The following is a 21,916-nucleotide window of genomic DNA, read 5'->3' as shown; positions in this document are numbered from 1 at the left end:
TACCTAGCCACTATTGTGTCTCTGAACAAGGAGGATGGAAAATTATCTGACTTTTCACCTCCACTTAAGCCTGAAATGCAAATATGAGAATATTGAGTAGAATTCCACCAAGGAAAGAAGAAATGTTTGAAGATGGTAAAATACAACAGATCAACCTGTGAATTATGCCTCATTGAAATTCATAGGTTAAAACTTTTTAGGGGTGCAGAGAAGGAAAAAAAAACAGCCTGAAAACTGACTGTCTTACTACATTCCAATTTCTGCAATTTATCATGCTTTTATCTGTGAAAGAGAAGCTGGCTTATCCTCAGAAAGGTAAATAGTGAAGATTCTTAAAAGAGTAAGATGTCCAGTGTCTAGGAGGGGGGTTAGGTGGCTGTACTCTGTGATTAGTTTCTGGTTCTAAGCTTCAACAATTCTTACAAGGAGAACATGTCTTACACTTGATAGCCTGGAAGATTTGAATCCTATCCTTTGTAGTTGCCTTAGTGCATGATTCTTGGGGTAAGTTGAAGCATTGTGTCCAGTTAGTGTGGTCTCTGTCTCATACACTACTCACTTCTCCAGCATGAAAGACTGAGCTAAAATAGATGTTTAGGTAAAAGACAAAATCCTCAACAGAGAAGCCTGAGAACTGTGCTATTTAATTCTGTCTTTCTGTCTGTGAATTCATATTGATGTAGTCAAATAACTCCAAAGTACCAATGATTAATTATTCCAAGCTGCAGTGCTTCCCCTCCTTAAGTCCTACTCAGCATGACTATGAACAGATCTTATTACCAGTACCTTAACTAGCTCTAATGATCCAAGGGAGAGCGCTGAGGAACTCAAGTGTTTTAAGTAAACCATACCAAGCTTGAACCCAGAGGGAAGGAGAAGTGTTTGTTTCAGAGCTGCTACAGAAAGCTCCATCTTGGAGGGGATTAGCTAATAGAAAGGAACATACATTCTCTTTTTTAAAAAAAAGGCAGTAAAAGCCTTTATATTTGACTGCTGTCTCAGTCATTAGCCCATTAGCTTAAAGAGTTCATATCCATGAATCAACATGACAACAGAAAAGAGCAAAACAGTTTATAAGCTTACAGTGAGTTGAACTTTTAAAGTCATATTCTAAGTATATCTTTGAGAAAGGTTATTTAGAAAAACAGATGTGTTTGTTTAGAAAAAAAACTGCTCCTTCCTTTTATACAAACAATATTTACATGTACAAAGGGAATTCTCACCTAAATATACAACAAAAGTAGTGCTTTTTTGAAACTTCAAAACAAAGCTCTAAAAAAGAAAAAGCCTTTATTTAAAAGTAATTTATGGTCTTAGGGTTATGGTTAGGGTGTCTTCTCCTCTGTTTAGCATCAACCACAATAGAGAAATATGAAAACAAGCCAAATGAAATGGTATTGATTTTTTGCACACATTCATGACATGGTAATGAAACTTACCAGTAATGTTTGGTGCATCTATTTAACAAAAACAATACAAAAATCTGAAGCAGAAAAAAAGATCTGAAATTCCAGTTTTGTGTATACAAAAAGTGTTTCTTCATAAAAGCATATATACGGGATTTTTAGATTTCTAATGTGTAATGCAACAGTGACAAATAGGCATTTTGGATTTTCCACATCATAGATCTAATCATACAAACTCCTTTATGTAAGCTTAGAGTAGGCAAGATTTAGTCTTCAGTAAACTATCTGGTTTTCCTAAGAACCTAAATGGATAAATTCATGTAACAAAAAATATCATTCTCAGAAGAAAGTTAGATTTGTTTCAGCTCCCACCTTCAGAATATTTGTTTAAAAGATTTGCTTAACAAAGATCCAGAACTATCCATTTTTCTGTAATTAATCCATTTTTCCAAAGTACCTTATGAGTCCTCTGATATGAAGCTCAAGGTCACCGTGCAAACAAATTAAATGCCCTTCTGCCCCTTTCTTCCTTGTCTTTTTTTTTTTTCTCCTCCCAGTTACAGAAACTTACTGGTGGAGAGTGTGGCAAAATAGAAAGCACATGTTCTTCAGTCTTGATTTTTCTTCTGCTTAGTTCATCATAATAAAGTTAGATTTGCAGTGAGCTTAAAAAAAAAAAAAAGAAAAGAAAAGAAAAAGAAAAAAGTGTTCAGCATTTCACTCCAGTATGCCTGTTTGCATTTAGATTTCTACATTATATAACTAATAAGGGTTTAGGCATTAGGCATGTCATCTTATTCTCAGGTAGAAGTCTATTACAAAACAATAACCCTTAAAGAAAAAGAAGTAGTGCAAATTCTCCAGAAGCAGGACTTTTCACTTCTACCCAGACATTCTTGATAAAATTGAATTTGCTAAAGATAGTTCCCTAAAACGGCAGGTAAATAATCTATGAAGAGAGTTTTCAGGCATACTCCCTCCCTTTATTTTTTTTTTAAATGTAGATAATTTTGGTGTGAAGAACTAGTAGTTCTAACAAATACAGAAGGAAGTGGGTATGAAACAGATAATTTTGACTTACCTATAAACTCAGTGACAGGATCGTGTTCACCTTCTGTTTTAATAGTACCTGCAATACTTTCATTCTCCAAGATTGGAAGAAAAAGTTGTACAAAGTCTGAGGTGTATGGTGGAGCAATCACATCCAAAACCTGAAATAGTAAGCAAAGCTGGCTTATTCTTCCAGTCGGATTGGTGGTACAGGCAATATCTTCACAATATTCTTATTGAAGGTATATAAATAGTTGCAATTCTTTTAAGAACCCCTGTTCTCCAAGTGATCAACTGTGTATTTTTGTAGTACTCTACCCATTATCAGAAATCAGGCTCCAGTAGGATTATATCACATCCTTGTGACTACCAATATTATATACATTGCTGAAAATCTGGTCTCTTATCTTGAAATATATTTTAATCTGAGATAAGATGACAAACTTGAGTAATCGGTCATACCTCTTTGGATAGTAGTCAACAAAAATTTGGTTGCTAACCTCTGTAACAAAGTATCTGATGAGAGAAATATCTGTATCTAGCTTCTCCAGGCATTTGCGGATATAACTGACAACAGGCAGGACATATCCTCGACTGAGTAAGTGCACCATTCTATCCAAGAGAGTTTTCTTCAATTCCAGCTGAAAAGGGGAAAGAAAAAGAAAAAAAAAAAAGAGTGGAGAATGGAGAGAAAAAAACAAACATGAGTTAGAATTCCCTTTCAGTATTGCTCATCCTTATTGATTCAGTATCTGTCATGTTACTTTTAAAAAACGACAGCATTTCTAAACTCCATAAAACTGCTGTGACAGCAGAGGCAGTTATCCTCAGTGAAAGCAACACAAACACTGAATCCTTTGAGAATCACCTGCTCCATTACATCAAGCTGAGAATGTTCTGTTTCAAAGAGCTTGACAAGAAGCTGCAGAACTTGGGGATGAAGCAGCTGATGGCATGTACTGATCTGCAAACAAGACAGCAAAGTAAGAACATTAGAATTTTAATTAAATTAAAAAAATAAAATAAATGTATTCCCTCTTTATCAGACAAGCTTACACTGATGTTCAGTGCCAGACATGGATTTTTTTTTATTATTTTTAAAATGTTCTACCATTGCCTCCTTCAATGCCTAATTTCCCTAGTGTAAATATAGCTGAGACGATAAAACTAACTAATAACTAGTTCTGGACTGAAACAGATTCATCTCCATGTGTTTTCTGAATTACAGCAAGTGACAAGCATTCAGTGAACTGGATATAATTCTGGTACAATCATTAAAAAAAGTTTTTCTTCTCCAGCAAGATTTTCCATATGTTCTTACCTCATCCAGTAGGGCCAGATGCACTGGCGTGTGATCAGTCTGCAGCTGAAAATATCGTGGTTCTGACACTGTCCAGTCCACCCACTTTAACACACCCATTGCCACCACTGGAAATCTGTGAAACAAGAGTTCATTTAGTAGAACGTATTCAGGGAGAAAAAAGTAAATTTTAAACATCATCTTTCAGATTTTAAGCATCCTGCTATCCTGACGGATACTGAGGGTTTTATAATCCATGTGATGCTAGAAAAGTTTGCAGGCACCTCAAGAGTAGTCTTCATCAGAAACAACAACGACGACAAACCTCACAAACACAAAACCCACAGAAGATAAGGTGGAAGAATATTCTTTCTACAACTATACACCCTCAACAGAAAAGGCAAAAGGCAGGCAATTAAATTCATGAACGTTTACACCAATGTATTTCTAGCCAGTTTATTCAGTATCTGCTATTTCATATTTCCAAGAGGAAAAGAAAGGACAAGCTTATTGCTAAAAAAGCTTACTGAGGCAGAGTGCTCTGTCATATTTTTCTAGTGGCAAAAAGAAGCACGTTCTGTGGCACAAGGCGGCAAGCTGTCAGTGGAAGAGCTGATTTACTTAGGGGAGAGATTCTGAGGAGTCAAATAATACACCATTTTGAAAGTAACTTTCAGACCACATTTTTACCCATTCAGCAACAATAATTTTCTCAAGGAGTTCCTTGCAAAAATATTTCCCTTTAACAACATTTCCTGCTAACAAGCAGCTTGGGACCAGTATTGATTCTCACCTGATACACTGATACAGGGTGCTCAGTTCTGCAACCAACTCCGATGCACCTTTGTTCTCGTTACAACATAAGTTGTGAACAGTTTCAATGGCTTTTGATGTTGATTTGAGTTCATCTTTGTTTATGCTGACTCTCTTATTCTAGAAGAAAAAAAAAAAAAGTGGTGAGTGCGAGACATGAAAAAACAGGACATCCTTAGCTACTTGAGCAGAGGGGTTGTTACTTGCTATAAGACTAAATTCGCATTACATTTCCTAAAATGCAGGCTCATATGCAAGTTTTAGAAACAAACACGAGTTGAAGCGCAAGGACATTTCCCTTATCTAATTCCCTAAGAATTACTTTAACTATTTTAGTTTATAGAATTAAATTCATCTTCCTCCAAAAAGCACATATAGTTCTAATAGTACAGGACATAACTGCTACTGATAACCTTTTGGATAAGCTGGAGTACAGAAAGACAACAAAAATATCCAATGCAGTAGAACTTTCACAGTACGATTTGATCTTTTGATGATTTGAGGTATTCAGGATTGACAGTTCCAGCTATTTCAGTTGAAATAAATCAAACTGAGTATATAATTTTAAACTAAGAAATTTCATAACCATAGTGATTCTCCAGCACAGTTAGATCACTATAGTTAGCTCACTGTAGTGAAAAATAACATATTATTCACAGAACTGAACATTACCTTTTTCCACATCTCTACTACACTAGCTGCATATGCCAGTATGTGAATATATTTATGTTTGTGGTCTTGATTGATCTTAGCACCTGGCTTAAACAATGACTGCATGAAGAGGTCCAAAAAGGCAGGTACTCGAATCTGTGAAGGAAAGGAATGGTTTGAGAGCCCGAGAATTATAACAAATGTCTAAAAATGCAATTTTTGCATCTGACAAATCCCGCATAGAATAAGACATTAACAAGAAATTTTCCTCTTAGGAACACACTAGATGTCTGCCTTTGGGAAACTTACAGCACTAAAAAAGTTAAGAGGTGCAGTCAGACTACGTATTTCAATTCTACTATTTGTTATCAGAACTCATGTTAGAGAAAGGGAGTGAAGGTTTGAAACAAATTACCTGTCCCTACTTAAAATAAAATGCAAAAAAAAAAAAAAAAAATCAACATTACCTTCTTTTAAAATAAGTTAGTTAATTAGTAATTTTCCACTTTTATTCCCTAATATAAACTTCTTTAATGCAAGTAATTATGTGAAAAAAAACCCCAACTTGGAATAGTGGGAAAAAAAAAGAAAAAAGAAAAGCAATGAAACAGCTAATGCAAAAAGAGCACAAATAGTGGCTTCACATTTATACATCACTTAAAGCTATATAATATTGAAGTTAGCGCTCGAATTCATCTATGTGTTGATGCAACACAGAGTTGGACTCAACAATCTGAGGTCATACTATGCTATAACAGAAATAAAGAGATAGTACTAACCAGTTCTACTGGAGGGGGGTCCATGCTTGTAAACATTTTGAACAGGACAGTGATATCTGCTGGATTCAGAGCTCCTTTGGACAACATTGCACCAAGTGCTTGACACGCTCGAGGATAGGAGGCAGCAGTCCCCAAAGCCAAAGTGATCTGACTAGCATCGTGGCCTCTTCATAAGGAATATAAACACTCATAAGAACTTATTTTCTTAAATTGGAACTTATTTTCTTAAATCAGACATGTTATTTTTAGCCTTAGGACAGAACCCATTACAGTCATATTTCTGTAATTGTCCAGGGTATTTCCCTAGTTTCCAAAATATGATATTTATTTATTTACTAGATAGCAAGAAGAGAGAACTGAGGAAAGTGTCTATTTCAAGTCTCTTAATACAGGATGCTGAACCTTTCAGTTGCCTTCAGGATTGTGGCCAAAGTGAAAACTACTCTGTTATAAATGATTTAATTCTACCACAGAACCTACAAAAAGGTAAGAATTCCCCCTGTACTGGTACAAGAATGGGCAAAAGATAACAATTCAACTTACAGTGACTTGTATTTCACCAACAAATATAGCAAGCACTTACTTCTCATGAGCGTATCGCTGAACCTCCTGAGCAATCCGCCTGACCGCTGACCCTCCTTGCTCCTCTTGGGCTAGTATGGACATCATGGATTGAGCAAAGAGATACGTGTGTTCTCCATGGCACACCATCTTCTGTGAACGCACACATCAAAATCTTATCAGTCAGCAAGAAATATGCCAGTATTCTTCTATGAAAAACTTCCCTTAATAGGAAGGATTACATTGAAATGTACTACTGCAAAGAAAAAAAAAAAAACAAAACAACAGCTAGTAAGAAAGTAGAGGAAAAAAAAAACATAGCATCACTATGCATTGATACCAGGCGAAAATAAAATATTAAATCTATAGCTTCTGGATTTTAAATGCTGGAGTTGAGAGGAAGTTCTGGCCTACTCATTGCACAGCACTTTCTCTACAATATGTAAGAAGCCACCCAATTCTCACTACACTATTACACAAAAAAACCCACATACTATATTGATTCAGATGGCAATTTTTAAATCGCTGACACAGATTAGAACAGAATTACACTATTTTGCCAGAGGACTGACTAGACCATTCTTTAAATACAGCATTAACTGTGAAATAAGACATATTTATTTCATCTTCATACAATTAATAAACATAAGTGTCAGTTAAGTAGCCCCCAAAAAACCATATGGTGACTGAATAACCAGGTAGCAAAATTTTCTTCTCCCTGCCACCCCCACTATTTTTTTTTAACATGGGTACACCTTTGCTTCAAAATATTTTGCAAGATTTTGTAGTTCAAGATCTTCTACAACCATGCAAAAATTTGTATATTCCATACTGAGAGAAAAACTTTTTTTTTTTTTCCACATGAAAAAGGACAAAGTATTACAGCAAACTCAGGGAGGTTTTTCTCAAGGTTTTCTTCTCCTCCATCTAGAATTGTTGCCAGAGATGTACGCAAGACTCTGGAAAAAACTTCCAGCTGCTGACAGGCTGTTGAAACGCTGGTTATTTCCCCTTGATATCCAGCATCGGATATAAGCTACAACAACAAAAAGCATAGAATATACTATTTAAGTTTATATTGCAAATATCCCAAGTTTAAGAAATGCAAGTTTAAGAAGTACTGTTTTTTTTCATACATACGTAGATATACATGCGTATGTATTTTTGCATATGCTCATGTAATATAGCAACATGCTTTTGTGCACATGCATACAGAAAGCCTAGTAGAATAACATTATTTGGAAAAAAAAATGTGTAAGAAATATAACTGGTAAAGTAGCATTTGTAAGACAATTTTTAAAGAATTTCAAGAGTTTGCAAATACAGATCAAGGAAAAAAATTGCTAAAACAATATGGAAAACTGGAAAACTACATTTACTGCTGGGAACTTGTAAACATAATTTCTTCCATAGTTAAGTTCTTGTATTGTTCTGATATCTGAATAAGCAGTGCCAACAGGAATACATAAGAGATACAGGGAGGACAACACATATATATAATTTGATGTCAGAGGAATTGGGAAGCGGTATTCTCCATTTATTAGACTTGAATGTATTACCTTCACAGTAAAATTAAGCATCAAGCAGTCTGGATGTGCTTCTGCCAGCTTGTAGAAGAGATCTCTCCAGGTAGTATGTGCTATCATTTGCTCAAGCCAAGCTGGAGTCTGGGGGGGAAGGGGAAGGGAAGGAGGTAAGAAGAAGGTAAGAATATCTATTTGTCAAGATACTTTGAAGTAAAATTTCTATCTTCCGAGAGCCCTCTAAGTTGCTATACAGAACACTAATACAAGGTAAACTGTATTCAGAATTTAAACAGCCACCGAGAATGTCTATGAAATATACCTAATTTTAAAAAACAATAAGGAACAAAATTATTTTCACAAATAAGTAACTTAGCAGGAGAAAGGAAACTGTATCTTCTACCTCCTATTCCATCAGATGAAGGCATCTATAGAAGATTCACTCACATAGAAACAGCAATATGGATTCCATACACACCTCTCCTTCTTCTGTAAAGATGGAATCTGCTTTCCGAGGATCAAAATGCTTGATAAGTAAACTCTTCAAATGATTTTCTACAGTCTCCTGAACTTGCACTGGCTCGACACCTGTACAGGAAGAACAAAAAAAAAAAGTCAGCAGATGCCTCATTTTTTCATAAATGTTTGGGATCAGAGGCAGGTTACACTAGTCCTTTTCTCCAGCTCTCTTAACCAGTCATGTAAACAGCAATGCCAATCATCTCACAAAATGGACAATTTATGATATGTCGTAAGATATCATTTACTGGCATGATACCGAAAAGCACATACAACCTTACACAGAAATGATGTAATACACAAGTACAGATAGGAATTGCAACAAGTATGCTTAAGAGCTTTTCATAACAAGAAGAATTTAGTCACATACAGGCAATAGCCTTCATACAGTCCTCTTGTCAAATGTGATACAATGTGCCACCAATTCAGGCATTTCTGACAAAAGTCACAAAACAGCACCGTGTTGCCTGTCTTACCTGTCTGAATGAGCCATTCGGCCAGCAGGTTCACAGTTTGTGCCACGGCAGTGTAGTTTTCAGACAGGAGCTGGATCACATTCTCTGGGGAACCTCCTGCTTGGAAATACCTGATGAAAGGATTAGAAAGGAATTATTTAAAGTATATTATTATATTAAAACAAGCAAACAAAAGAACAAATGAGGTCTCAACGGAAAAAAAAGTAGCATGATTTATCCCTTTTCACACACTTCTGCAAGGAGCAGGGGGTACCACTCACCAAGCAGGCTACACCCACCTTTTTAGTGTGTTAAATATAGAGGGCTCCATGATGTAGTCCCGCGTGGAGAACTTCTGCAAACACTCTTGCTGGACGCCAGCATCGTCCTCTCCCTCGCCGTCCTCGTCGTCCTGCTGCTGGCGAGAGCAGCCACGTTAGCGCCTCCTTCCCGCACCAACACACCCGGGCTTCCTCTCAGGGAGGCTGCACGGGGGTCTCCGCGCGCCAAGCCCCGGCCGAGCCGCGGGCCGCCCGCCCTCCCGCTCCGCCACACACGGGCCACGCAGGCCCGGCTGCCACCGCCGCCCCGCCAGGGCTCACCGCCCCGCCGTCCGCGTCGTCCCCCCACTCCGCCGCGCTGCCCCCGAAGTAATCGGCATCCTCCATGACTCCCCGCGCCCGAGGAAGCCGCGGCGGCAGCGGCGGAAAGGAGGCCGCGGCGCCCTCCCCCTTGGGCGGAGCGGCGCGGAATGGCGGGCGCCCAGAGGGCGGAGCCGCGCGCGGCGGCGCCGCCATGAGGCGGGAAGCGGGGAGAAAAGGGTTTTCTAGGTGAAAACCGTCGTTTTTCTGTCGCTTCAGAGTGGCGGGGGACCTCCTGCCCTCATCCCAGAAGGAAAAAAAAAATTAAATTCCCCACCCCACAAAACCCCTCCACAGTGTGAGGGAGGTTGCAAGAGGAGAAGATACCTGTGTGGTTTTTCTAAATCGAATTTAGCAACAAGCAGTTTCCTGGCACCTATCAAAGCATGAAGAGCATGTAGGAGAAAAAAAAAAACTAACAAATTATTAGTAATTGCTAACTGTTAGAGTAGTTATGACAAGAAAAATAATTAGCAGGAAGAAAAATAGTTGGACCTTATAAAGAATGGTGAAGATAACTTCGGTGGAATAACAGTTCGCCCATGTTTATGGCCTGACACCAGGGCAAATCCTATGTCCCCCAAAACTTACCAGGGAGTAATACTGAAACAAATATTTAAACAAACTAACAATAGCAACAAAAAAAATCTGGTCTTTCTGGTAGTAAACAGTACTTTTTTTGAGACTTTGAAACAGTACTTTTTCAGAGCTTTTAAGACAAAGCTCTGAAATGTTTGATCTAAAATAAATAAAAAAATAAATAAAACAAAACAGCTCAGCAAAACCACCATAGTGCCTCTCAGTAGCATCACTGGCTTCACAGCTGTTAATGGTTTCATTTCCAGGCAGGGCAGAGAAGACCTGTGATACGAGAGCCAACTTCCCTCTCTTTGGAGGCTCTTTGGGCCTTCTGTGACCATCTGCACTGTCACACGCAAGGCAGAAACACGATTTGTCCCTGCTGTCCATGGAGTTGGATTCTGAGATCTCACTGGTTAGTGCAGCTTGTCCTGACGGTGGGAACTAGCCACCCGCTCCTGGGGGTTCATCCCAAAGCAGCAGGAGAATGGGAAGGGGTTAAAATCCAAAATGAAAAGTGATCCTGCAATCCGACTAAGAGAAAAACACAGAGTCCCTTTGTTTCTGTTCCATTGATCCGGTTCTCAAGTTGTATAAGAGCTTAAAGGTGAGAGAGAGGAGGATGAGGGTGTGTTCTGGGATTTGGATGGCAAAACAGTCCATAAAATCTTGGACGTAGAAAAAAAAAATCTTGTCGGATCTTCAAGAAATGCAGTCTATGTTTTACGTATGGTCAGTGTATGTCACAATTATGTCACATACTATGCTATGTTAGTGAAGTAACGCTTTCTGAAAAGTTTTTAAGTTTCTTTTAAAATATTTTTCCTGTGCTCAAGATAATGTTCCTTTTGTCTTGTAAACAGAATGAGGAAGAGACTTTCAGGAGGAAAAAAAAAAGGCATGTATTGAGCTAAAGAGACTCAAGGGACATATTGTCTACCTGTGCTGGAATACTGCAGTCAGGAAGATAGTATGGTAATATTTCACTGCTTATTATTATACATGTTGAATTTGAATATTTGAGCCAATTTTATCTTTGTTTTTTTACATCTTTGGTTCAGGTGAACATTCACAGAGATATAAGGATATTTTCCCTGAATTTAAACCCAGGCCAAGAAAGAAAAAGTATTTTCTGGGAGTTGAGTAAGAAACATTTATATACTTCCTGTGCTTCGTCAGTTCCTTTTTGCTTATGATTCAGAATAGTGTGCAGTGTTACAAAATGTGGGACAAGTTTTCTGAAGGTGATTTCAGGGTAACTGTCACATTACCTGTCTAACAAAGTTCAAAAAATTTTACATTTCCTTGGATGAGTCCAATTAGACTGTATGGGAAAAACACAGAACAGAGTTGTTCTTGCAGAGAATAGTGCTGGTGACTGCCTGGAACTCTGTTCCCTAATTCCTAAACATTTTATGTTTTTCTGTAGTTATTGACAGATGCAAAGTTAACATATTATATACATACTTACATATTAGAAAAAATGATAGAAAATAATTATTGGACCACTAATTGGACCACTTACCACTAAGTATCTAAGGAATATTTTAAGTTGTGAATATAAACTGAACAAGCAGAAATAGACATACCTAGGTACAGTATAGATTTTCTAGCCTTACCATGGAGTAGCACTACCAGAGTACTACATTGCACCGCATACATCATTATAAATTGTTGTACAAATCTTGGAAATAGCAGTGTTAAAAATTCAATGTAATCTAAAAACACATATGCAAAAATAGGAGATTGGCAGAGAAGGGGGACAAGAAGTACTCAAATTCCTTCCTAAATGAAATAAAAAGATCTGGAGCAATAATGATTAACTAGGAACAGAATTGTGGAAGGTTTCCTCTGTGTAAATAGTCAAGGAAATCAAAGAAAATGAAATTTTGGATGGTGTATTTAAAGTAGAAGTGAACAGGAATATTAACCAGTTACAAAAACTACAATGCTGCCCATGCTGCCAGAGCAGCATTAATGAGTATGTTAATAACATGCACAGTGCTACATTGGTCTGTCTTACAGACTGATCCCGGTGTCATCCAATATTTGAGTCTCACAATTATTTCAGTGTCACGTTACAAGATACGTTTAACATCTACCTGATGGTTTGATTCATCTCATTTTCAGAATAGTTTGTGTGATAGAGTGGGATTTGGGGTTCTAATGGCATTACTATGAATTTCCACTAAAATCAGGTTAATGCTAGCAATATATGTAATATATGTGGGTAAAAAATATATCTTTGGCTCTGCAATTGCACTAAAGTCTGTGCAATTTGGCTCTAGCCCCCCCAAATTTACAGCCTAATTGGTGCTGTGAGTAAGAAAACAACAGGGACTTGGTTTAGGAAGAGGATCAGAGCATCAATCAATGTCATTACACTTCATAAAGGATATTGATGGCTTCTTTTGAGTTAGCATGAATAATGTACATTGATTATCTACATGTGATTTATAGGCCAAGGAGGAGATCATTCTTTACCGAAGGCTTAAGTAAATATGCCTTCTACAAGAGACCTCTTTATATAGGTAGGAGATGCTTCCTTCCCAAGATTGAAAGGTTTTGTGCGTCTCCTAGGTAGGATATTTGGATCAGTCAGTCTAGACAATTTCACTGCGTCTAGAGCTTATGGCTCAAAATAGGATGTTAAATTAGCATTTTCAGAGCAGGTAGAAATTTCATACAGTGACAGAAGTTGGGACTGTCATCATATGTGGAACTGCCAATGATAATCATGCTAGAAAAAACCTACTGCCTAGTTGAGCAGAAAAATCAAACAGTCCCTCATAGCAACTGCCACTGCGGAACTTAATACTGCTGGAAAATAACTGCTACGAGTAATTGCAGCATCTTAATCTCAAAACTAGAAGAAGTTCTTTTTGTCTTTATATATTTGCATCTCTTTATTTGGATTGCAGTAACAGAAAATTAGTTTTCACTGTTTTTTAAATATATAATGAACAATACTCAAAGCATTTACTTTCAGCTTTCCTAGAGAAGAAAACTAGGGACTGCACCAGAGCCAGACGTTAGCTGGATGGCCCCTTGCAGGAAAAGTGCAATATCCAAGCTTTCCACATCCCAAGTCAATAAACAAGAGACAAAGTCAAATAGAAAAAACAACAGTTTCAAGGTATCATTTAAACTGTGATGAAGCACTAACTGTACCAGAAATTGATTTTGCAAACTAAACTTTTACAACTCTGCATGGAAACAATATTGGTAGTCCTCTTGGGCTTAACTATGTTCCCCTACACGCATCAGTGTTTTTCAAAGTTTCAGCAAGATGTTCACCACTGCATATAATAAAAGCACTTATAATTTACTTGAATGTCCCTGAAAGATTTTATTATCCAGCAAATTAACGCAATATATTTCTTCCTAAATGCATAATTATTTGATTACATTTTATGTGTAAAATATTCTTGAGTCACAATTCCCAAATATTAAGATCTTGATGAGGCAGTGAGCATATTACAGATAGAGGTCTGAAACACTTTATGAAGGCCAGCCTAGATGTCTCCTCAGATGCTTTGAAGAGGCAGTAGAGGAAACCTGGAAAGTAGATGTGGATGAGCAGGAAACAAACCTAGCGCCATGTGGAACACTGCCAGGCTTTTTTACTGAAGTGAAGCTTATCTACATAAAGGTTAGCAACAGCAACAGCTTTACTCCAGAGGAATAAAGAATAAACCAAGTATCAAATGCTCAAGTTTTAATTCCATTCAGCTCTCAAAGTTAGCTGTTTGGTTTTTGAGCAAATTACTTAAAATCTCTGCTTCAATATATCATACTTAAAAGAAGTGTTGACTATAGGAGATAGCTGATGAAATCACAAAACTTCATTTGGTTTTGTCCTAGAACAAAAGAGCACTCCCAAATAGAAGCAACTGACTTCCTACAAAAATATTTGCCTTTTATTAATGTTTTTAAAACGTATCTACCTTGGAATTCTCTGTATGCTAATTGCCTCTTTGCTGCTCACCCCTACAGATTCTTTTAGCGGGAATTTTTATTTCATAGTTGTTAGCCCTTTGCAAATTAGCCAGTACATTCAACTAGAGATAAGTAGGAGAACACAGCAGCATCAGGTTAGGCCAATGAGTTCTTGCTTTTTAAGCAAAACCTCAAGGATAAAAACTTTGTTTGATTGTTTTTGTACCTTCTGGTTCACAGTTACTGGTAACAGTGTAAATTCTAGATACTGAACATGGTAACACTTTGCTAGGTAACTGAAAAGTACTCAGAGACAAAACAAGAATGTTTTTAGGAACGAGGAAAAAGTAGCTAGCAACCACATTGCAGACAAAATGCCATTCTAAAGTCTCCTTCAACACCAGCTTAGATGCTAGAACTATATTTGTATAGTGTGGATTGTTTAAGAGAATAGCCTTACAATGTGCATAAGATGAGTCTACAGGGGAAACATTATTGTTTCAAAGCAAGTTCCAGTTGACTTGTACAGGGACATCTGGACCCATTAAGTTTACACTTCACTTATATATCCCCAAGGTTCTTTTACAGCGTAGGTGGTCGGTGTACACTTCACTGTTCCTAAGTTGGGAGTGTCCTGGCCTTTTGGATAAATACATTCTCTAACTTTGAAAATTTGTGTAAGAATCTCACCCTGGGTCACTTACCTGGGGAATGAAGAACTTCCCCTATATATATATATATAAATATATATAACTTACGAAGTGAAGAATTTAACAGTCTGTTTATCTGGCTTTCCCTGGTTCCTTTAAACTTTCAGCTTGGTTGTCTCATAACTTCTTTCATAGCTGCTCTATTTTCTCCTATCAACTGTAGAAATTCCAAGAGCAGTTTTGGGGCCATGATTTTAGACAATCAGTTGTAGGCTCCCCAGTTTTAAATCACGAATAGGGTAACAACAACCATTGCTTTTGCCAGCACTGGGCTTCCAGACTCTCTCATATAGATGAAACTTTGTAGGCCAGCACAGCCTTGCCCTGTGGGAAACAGAACTCAAGATTAGCACCAAAACTGTCATAAAATTTGATACTTCATTTCGGATATTGTGCCTTCAAGCAAACAGACAACAGAGATTAAAAATACTGAGATGCAGATGAATCATCATACACACACTTCAGCAAAGACACATTGCGAGCTACAGTTGTAGGTTAGCAAAAGATTAAAATGCCTTTCAACAATACTTTTAAGTCCTAAATGGGCATTTATCTGTTTTTATCACCTTACTCCTCCTTATGGCCTTTTTATGGAAGCTTTCCTAATATTGCCAAAACAAAACTGGCAATTAAATGAAAATAAACTGTAATGGAAACTCTTTCCAAACATCCTCGCACTCACAAGCCTGATGTGGTGATTCATTATCTTTATATAGCAGCTCCTTTCTTTACCTGAACTCCACCTGCATTCTAGCATTTTACTTGCATGAATGATACAATTATGAAGTTGTATCAAATACAGGAAAACTATAAACAGAAACACTATATTCACTATTAATAATTCATATAAAATTCACAGCCTGAGTTTGCATAACAGAACAACAAAACCAGAGAATTCTGAGCATTATCACCTCTGCCCTAAGCCTGTTCTTTCTCCAAATCTGAGTGGCAGTTACACATTCTAAACAAAAGTGTTAATCATCTCATTTAATAAAACAATTGGGTAAATTGAAGTGAGGAGATACATTCACATTTTAATTTTGAATTTGCTTACATATCTCTACTGGTATCCTCAGCCTTACAAAGCATGTTATATTACATGAAAGAAACCTAAGATTGGTATCTTCCCCCATAAAGATTTATCATTTCCTCTGCATCGGGGGTGATGCTGAAAAGCTTTATTTTTTCGTGTTATTAAAACACAGATTTTTGAGGCAGACTAAATCTGAAAAACTGTATTGTATTTTTTTGAAGTTAAAATTATTTATTTCTTATTTGTTCAGTTATCCCTTGTTGCACAGGTATCAGTGAGCACTTCTTGTTGTTAACCTAAAGAGTCCCTATTTTATTCCTCAGAGCCAGACTGAATTTACAGAGCACAGCAGTTAGAAAAATATCTTATTATTTTTATACGTTTAATGCAGTGAGAGATTATTAGTGCCTCCCCATCCCTTCCCAGTTGTTTTTCTGAGTAGAATTGTGCTTTAAATTGCACCTATTTTCCTCAGCTCAATACATTAAAGGCAGACGGGGTAAAAAAGAGTTTTGATTTTTAGTAACATGAAAATCTCAACTGAAAACAATTAAATATCAAGCCAGTTCTCAGCGGCTGAAATTTTAGTAATCTGTGCAATACGGACAGGCGCTCTATAGCAGTTTGCCTGCCTAGTAGCTGAAACCCACACAATATTTGAGCCAACTGGTCATCGGCAGGGTTAAAATAGTTTTGGTAAACTGTAATGGCTATCTTGTCAGTCACCAGTGATTTTTTCAATGTAATGGCTTTCGACAGCAGAGGTTTAGAAATCTCCTTTGTAGCTTATTTCATTTACAAAGACAACTCGAAGTTTCTTATAATAGAGAAAGACTTTTCCCTGGTGGATGAATTTTCAGAAATAACAAGCTGTGGAAGAGGGGAGCAGTTTTGTTCTAGGAGTAGAAAAAGAAATTTGCTCTTAATTAATTCTCCTGTGATAAAAACTCAATATGTGTTTTATGGATGAGGATTTGCTTCTGCACTAGATTTCCACTGCTAACATTTTATGCACCTAACTCTACTTCTTCAGTGGTTTTCAGGAATTTTATCATCAACGTAACTGGCAGAGGTGTTAGCAGTTCCAGGATTTTTGGAAACAGACATTAGATATGAGTGGGGATAGAAGAGAACCAACACTCCTTCAGAGTTACATCATTTACATCATTTACATCAAGCTACATCATTTTATATCTTACAATTACTTTTTCAATCTTAGGCATTTGTATAGCACCAATCACCAACAGTATGATCACTAAGGCACTGGATTGGTACTCTGATGGCATGGGTTCTACCTCTGGATCTGTGGCTAACTTTCTATGTAAGCATATTTACATCCTTTGTTTTTCTTGGCACACCATTTTCTGCATTTGAAAATAGGATATAAAACATCCTACATCACTTACAAGAATATTGCACCACTATTAATTTCAAGGTGCTCAGACCCTAAAGTGATGAACACTAGTATTTCTGTGCATAGAGTTACTGTTAATATGCTGCAGGCATCAATTATGTGCAATATACTAGAGCAGAATTAGCTCCAGTTCCTCAAATTAATTCCCCATCACATACTCTGGGTTAAATCCTAACCTCAGTACCAGTGATTCAGAAGAAGTTTTAGATAAATGAAGATTAGCCTGTGGGCTCCTGCTTATGACAACTCATCCAGCATGCTTTCACATGCTTTACATCAAAGTCTATTCCTAACAACTTATATAGACCTTATAGAGTGTCAGTGTCTTTAAAGAGAGCAGTTTTTAGGCTTTCAGAAGTAGAGAAGCAGCTGAACCTTTTTAAATTCGTAGTTAATTTATCTCCCCACACTATTAAAAAAAAAGAACGAAACTTCAGGAGATATATCACTAATCTGACTCAGCAGCCAGTGTAATGCATATGTGCACTGATGTACAAATTGCTAAAAGTCCTTGGGTTGAAATAAGTTACTGCAAATGCACAGTAGCTGATTTTGAAACCACAACATCTCTACAATTTATTATTATTTTTACAAAATACCCAAAGTGATCAGACCATATTGTAAGTTACTGGCTTGCCAAAGGTTATGTTTTTAAATCAAAACCATTTCTGAGTTACAGAAGTGCCAAAAACAATCTTGAACCGTTATTTTTTTTTAAACCACCCCCCATCCAACAGAACAGTTTTATAACTTAAACCAGGAACAAGAGTTTATGTTGGAAAGTATTTAAAAACCAACCCACCAAATCATGCTTGAGCAGAAGCCTTGTATGGCAAAGACTTAGTTTAGGTTAATTTAGTGCCAAGATATAGGCCTTCCATGGGTTTATAATGGAAATACTGACACAACCTCAACTATAGTGATGCAAATGTGCCCTAAAACACTGTATTTGTTTTTATTAATAAAAGTGGTAGTGTTTACATTTGTAAGTATCTTACACTTCAGCATCATGATGAATACTGAATAGAATGGGTAAAGTTTTGGCTGTAAGGTCAGAAGTTTCCAAACAGATGAATGAGACAGAAGTCCTCAATCATGAAAACAAGAAGTTCAAATAAATAAATAAAACAAAACTAGGAAAATATGGGTAAGCATTAGGTTGGAATGGTTCAATTAACTGCAAATTATGGCCACTAAATTAGAGACAGAAGAAAACACAGTTACTTATTAAATAGCAAGCATTAAAGCTTTATGTTTTTTTTTTGTATTAAAAAAAAGAAAAAGCAAGCTGTTAAAAATAAGACTTGCATTTACCAGGCCACCAAACTGCATGGACTAATAAAGAAACTAACAAAGGCAATACTGAGACATTAAGACACACACACTCCATACTTGTGCAACTCAACCATATTCAATACATTGCCTTTTTCCTCACTTGAAAAAAAAGCATCCCCCAAACATTTCTGATCATATAAAGCTTTACAGAAAAGTTTCTTAAAATGTTACTGTCTTATATAGCTCATTGTTATGTATTCTTCTCAATATCGGGGGAAACTGAACTTACTCTATTTTTTTTAAGGAAGTGCTTTGTTTCTCTCCCATGAGAGATTACATTCCTTACCCCACTACAGTTTTCCCCATTTATAAATTCGGTGTTTACACCAATCCTCCCCCCAGGCTTAAAAAAATAAGGGTTGGCACTAAATTAAAGATTTTGGCTCCTGTAACTAAAATTAAGGCTCACAATGCATATTATTTCCATTATTTGTGTCCCATTTTTTCTTACCTATTGAAAACACCAACCCTTAACCTACAGGCACTGGATACATTCTTGAATCATAGAGGGCTCTTTTGGGTCACGTTCTCCTACTGTTCCATGAGCTTCAGAGGGCAACTTTCCAAACCTGCCAACAGGATTTTTTTTTTTAAAGCTACCGCAGCTACAATTTTTAGATGATTTAATATCTTCTGAAAAAAAAAAATCACTAGTAATTCTGAATCAGGAGAGACTGGGACATTAACTTCTTCAGATCCTTACTCTTTATATATGTGAAAACAGACTAGGTCATTATTTTAATTTAGAAGTTTAGCCACAAAAGCAATGAAACCTCACAATTCTGAATGGTTGCAGTTCTTAATATTAAAAAGGCATCTGATACCTGGAGCAAATCTAGCCGCACAGACATCACTGACCACACCCTAACTTTAATTTAAACTGGACCTCTTCCCAAAAGAGAAACTTAACACAGGATCTTGAGTGGAGGGAAGCTAGTGTGAAAGGCAGAGGCAAGTATTTTGCTGTTGTTGTTTGTTTTCCTTGTAAAGTCACTGCATTAAGATCCAGATCAGTTTAGGGGTGTAAATGAAGGGGGAATAGGGGTGTTTGAGTAATATAGGCTAACACTGTTCTAGATGTGTTATTACAGCTGTAATTTCTGACTCTGTACAAATTGTACATGTAGGTTTAGACACATGAAAAAGTAACACACTCACAGAGACATAAAACACCTAGGTATAAAATATAAAGCAGTGTAGTAGTTACTAAAATTACATGCTCTCTTATTGCTACAGTGATTTTTGCTCTTTTTCTTTTTACTGTACCACATGTTGTTCTAAGCATATAATTTGCATAAATTATTCAAGTTTAAGAAAAATCCACACATCTTCACTTTAAGCTACTTATATAGTTAATATAAAACAAAAAGGTTCTAAAGTATCTCTTTATTAAAAGAGAAATAAAAATGTCACTTGAAACTGGAATTCAGTGGCCAAATCCAAGGGCAGTGCACACCTTGTCACTCGGGTAGTTTTATGCCCACGCGGTGTAAGCGGAGGTTGGTGGGGTATTCGGCCCAGTCTAGAGATGGTCACCAGACCTGCATGATGCCCTACGTGTCCGTTATTGTTCTGTTTGTCTTTAGCAAAAAGGACTATGAACGACCAAAGACTAACATTTATAATTTGTAGCAAAATTTGGTTTATGTAGAAACAAGCCATGTTTTGCATTTGGATAGAGATTTAAATGAATTAAAGCTAAAAATTAAAAAGCATGATGCTGCAACATCTGGTCACTTGTTGAAGACCTCACTTTTAAAGTGGTTAAGTTTGCACAATTTGTACTTTTTTTTCTTTTTTTTTCTTTTTTCTTTTTTTCTTTTTTTTTTACTAAACAGTATTTTTCCTTCTTTTATAAACCAGAAAAACTAAACTACAGATAAATTTTCCCTACCTTGAGCTAGTGCTGCAGATAGGGTTGACAAAGCTGTACAGCGCAATCAAACATACTTACATCTTAGCTCATTGTACAGGTACAGCCATAATCAAGGCACAAAGATCTTCTACAAGTTATTTTTTTCAATAAAGTTGTACAAAATAATACATTTTACAGTCTGTACAAGAATAATAATCCAGCAGTAAAATAAAAAATGAGGGGAGGGAAGAAGAAAAAGAAGGGAAAGACTGTGAGGACTACAGTCCAGATAATGATTTTTATAGCAGACGGGATCATCAGTGGACAAACTGAAAACAGTGTGTGGTTAACTCTCTCTGCAATCACAGGCTATACGCAGTTCAATTCATAAATGTCCGTGGTTGTCTTAAGACCACCAAGACTGGATTTGAAAATACCCTTCTGAAAGGTAGCAGTTGGTTTTTGCACTGTCTAGGTCTGTTGTAGAATTGTCAGTATTTCCGTTCAAAGCCACATTACAGTCAGAGAACCAAACTCAATTGTCTGTCTTCAAACTTGGTCTGTGACTTGGCACCTTCTTTTGTCTGATGCAGTGAATGGTACAAAGTAGAGATCACGGGTTATATGATTATGCCCACAACAGTGCTAGATTACCTATAGTTTTCTCTCCCCAATTTTTGTTTATGCTTTAAATTTTCATCCCCAATTCTTTCAGGTGCTCCACATTCAGGGCTTTTAATTAATTAGCTTTTTAATTTCTTTTTCATTTTTTTCCTTTTTTTTTTTGTTAATAACAGTGTTAGGGAATCCTCATGGAAACGGCCTTTAGGTGTTAGGGGCCATCTCAAACTGTCCGAGGGGTAAAGAAGCAAGCTTAGAAGTGCTGCTATTGTCCAGCAAGGAGAAAAAGTTGAGGGGTGCAAATCAATGGGAGATTCAAACAGTTCTCTTCCACCCTATGTGGGCAAGGGTGTTTTCTTTCTTTCTTTCTTTTTTTTTTGTTTTAATAAGGATAAGGAGTCCAAAACACAGAAAAAAGTGCTCTCCATCACAACAACTCGTATTGGCGAAGGTGCATGCGCTGAATAATGTCCCGACAGTCATTGAAAACCCTCCGGATGTTCTCTGTATCCACTGCACATGTGAAGTGAGGATAGCAATAGTGCCTTCCATCTCCACTTGCTGTGCTGATTCTCTGTTAAAAGAAAGAGAGACACTGTGTTAAAATAAAACTGACTGGGGAAAACAACAACCACCACGCAACATTCTGACACCTCGGGTGAATGACGATTAAGATACGTATGTGTGAGCTGTGTTTTTCAGAGGGGGAAACCACATGTCAAAAATGCCCAT

At 36.9% G+C, this 21,916-nt stretch overlaps 2 protein-coding genes across 5 annotated transcripts in view; both read right to left on the bottom strand.

Moving 5' to 3' along the window:
- Positions 1-1,962: 1,962 nt before the first annotated feature.
- Positions 1,963-9,793, bottom strand: NELFCD (negative elongation factor complex member C/D). Of its 3 annotated transcripts, none has more exons than XM_088528810.1 (15): positions 9,660-9,793; positions 9,357-9,472; positions 9,079-9,188; positions 8,562-8,671; positions 8,120-8,227; positions 7,444-7,596; positions 6,583-6,713; positions 6,000-6,165; positions 5,242-5,376; positions 4,550-4,689; positions 3,778-3,892; positions 3,325-3,420; positions 2,957-3,097; positions 2,488-2,617; positions 1,963-2,071 (listed from the first exon to the last, which is right to left on the bottom strand). In XM_088528810.1, exons 1-15 carry the CDS (start codon positions 9,723-9,725, stop codon positions 2,037-2,039), a joined length of 1,752 nt encoding a protein of 583 aa, XP_088384936.1. In that variant the 5' UTR covers positions 9,726-9,793; the 3' UTR covers positions 1,963-2,036. The 3 variants fall into 3 exon arrangements, with proteins under 3 accessions (XP_088384936.1, XP_088384931.1, XP_088384942.1); XM_088528805.1 differs by having other exon boundaries at positions 9,357-9,475; positions 9,660-9,787; XM_088528816.1 differs by having other exon boundaries at positions 9,357-9,469; positions 9,660-9,784.
- An 8,284-nt stretch (positions 9,794-18,077) lies between these two features.
- GNAS (GNAS complex locus) overlaps positions 18,078-21,916 on the bottom strand; it is a 145,588-nt gene continuing 141,749 nt past the window's right edge. For both annotated transcript variants that reach the window (XM_088528919.1, XM_088528922.1), the window contains exon 12: positions 18,078-21,758. In XM_088528919.1, coding sequence (XP_088385045.1) covers positions 21,612-21,758 — 147 coding nt within the window. In that variant the 3' untranslated portion in view covers positions 18,078-21,611. The remainder of the gene's footprint in view (positions 21,759-21,916) is intronic.

The sequence above is a fragment of the Tinamus guttatus genome, unplaced genomic scaffold (assembly GCF_059628265.1).
Source record: "Tinamus guttatus ecotype Peru unplaced genomic scaffold, ASM5962826v1 Tinamus_guttatus_pri_ptg000027l, whole genome shotgun sequence".
NCBI lineage: Eukaryota > Metazoa > Chordata > Aves > Tinamiformes > Tinamidae > Tinamus > Tinamus guttatus.
The sequence above is the reverse complement of the archived record's forward strand: the minus strand, read 5'-3'. Positions and strand labels throughout refer to the sequence as shown.

Coding starts and splice junctions, on each gene's coding strand:
- NELFCD (XM_088528805.1), bottom strand. CDS start 9,725: ATGGAGGATGCCGATTACTTCGGGGGCAGCGCGGCGGAGTGGGGGGAC. Junction 6,166..6,582: donor CAGCGATACGCTCATGAGAA/GTAAGTGCTTGC, acceptor TTCCTTATGAAG/AGGCCACGATGCTAGTCAGA. Junction 5,377..5,999: donor ACCCCCCTCCAGTAGAACTG/GTTAGTACTATC, acceptor TTTCCTTCACAG/ATTCGAGTACCTGCCTTTTT.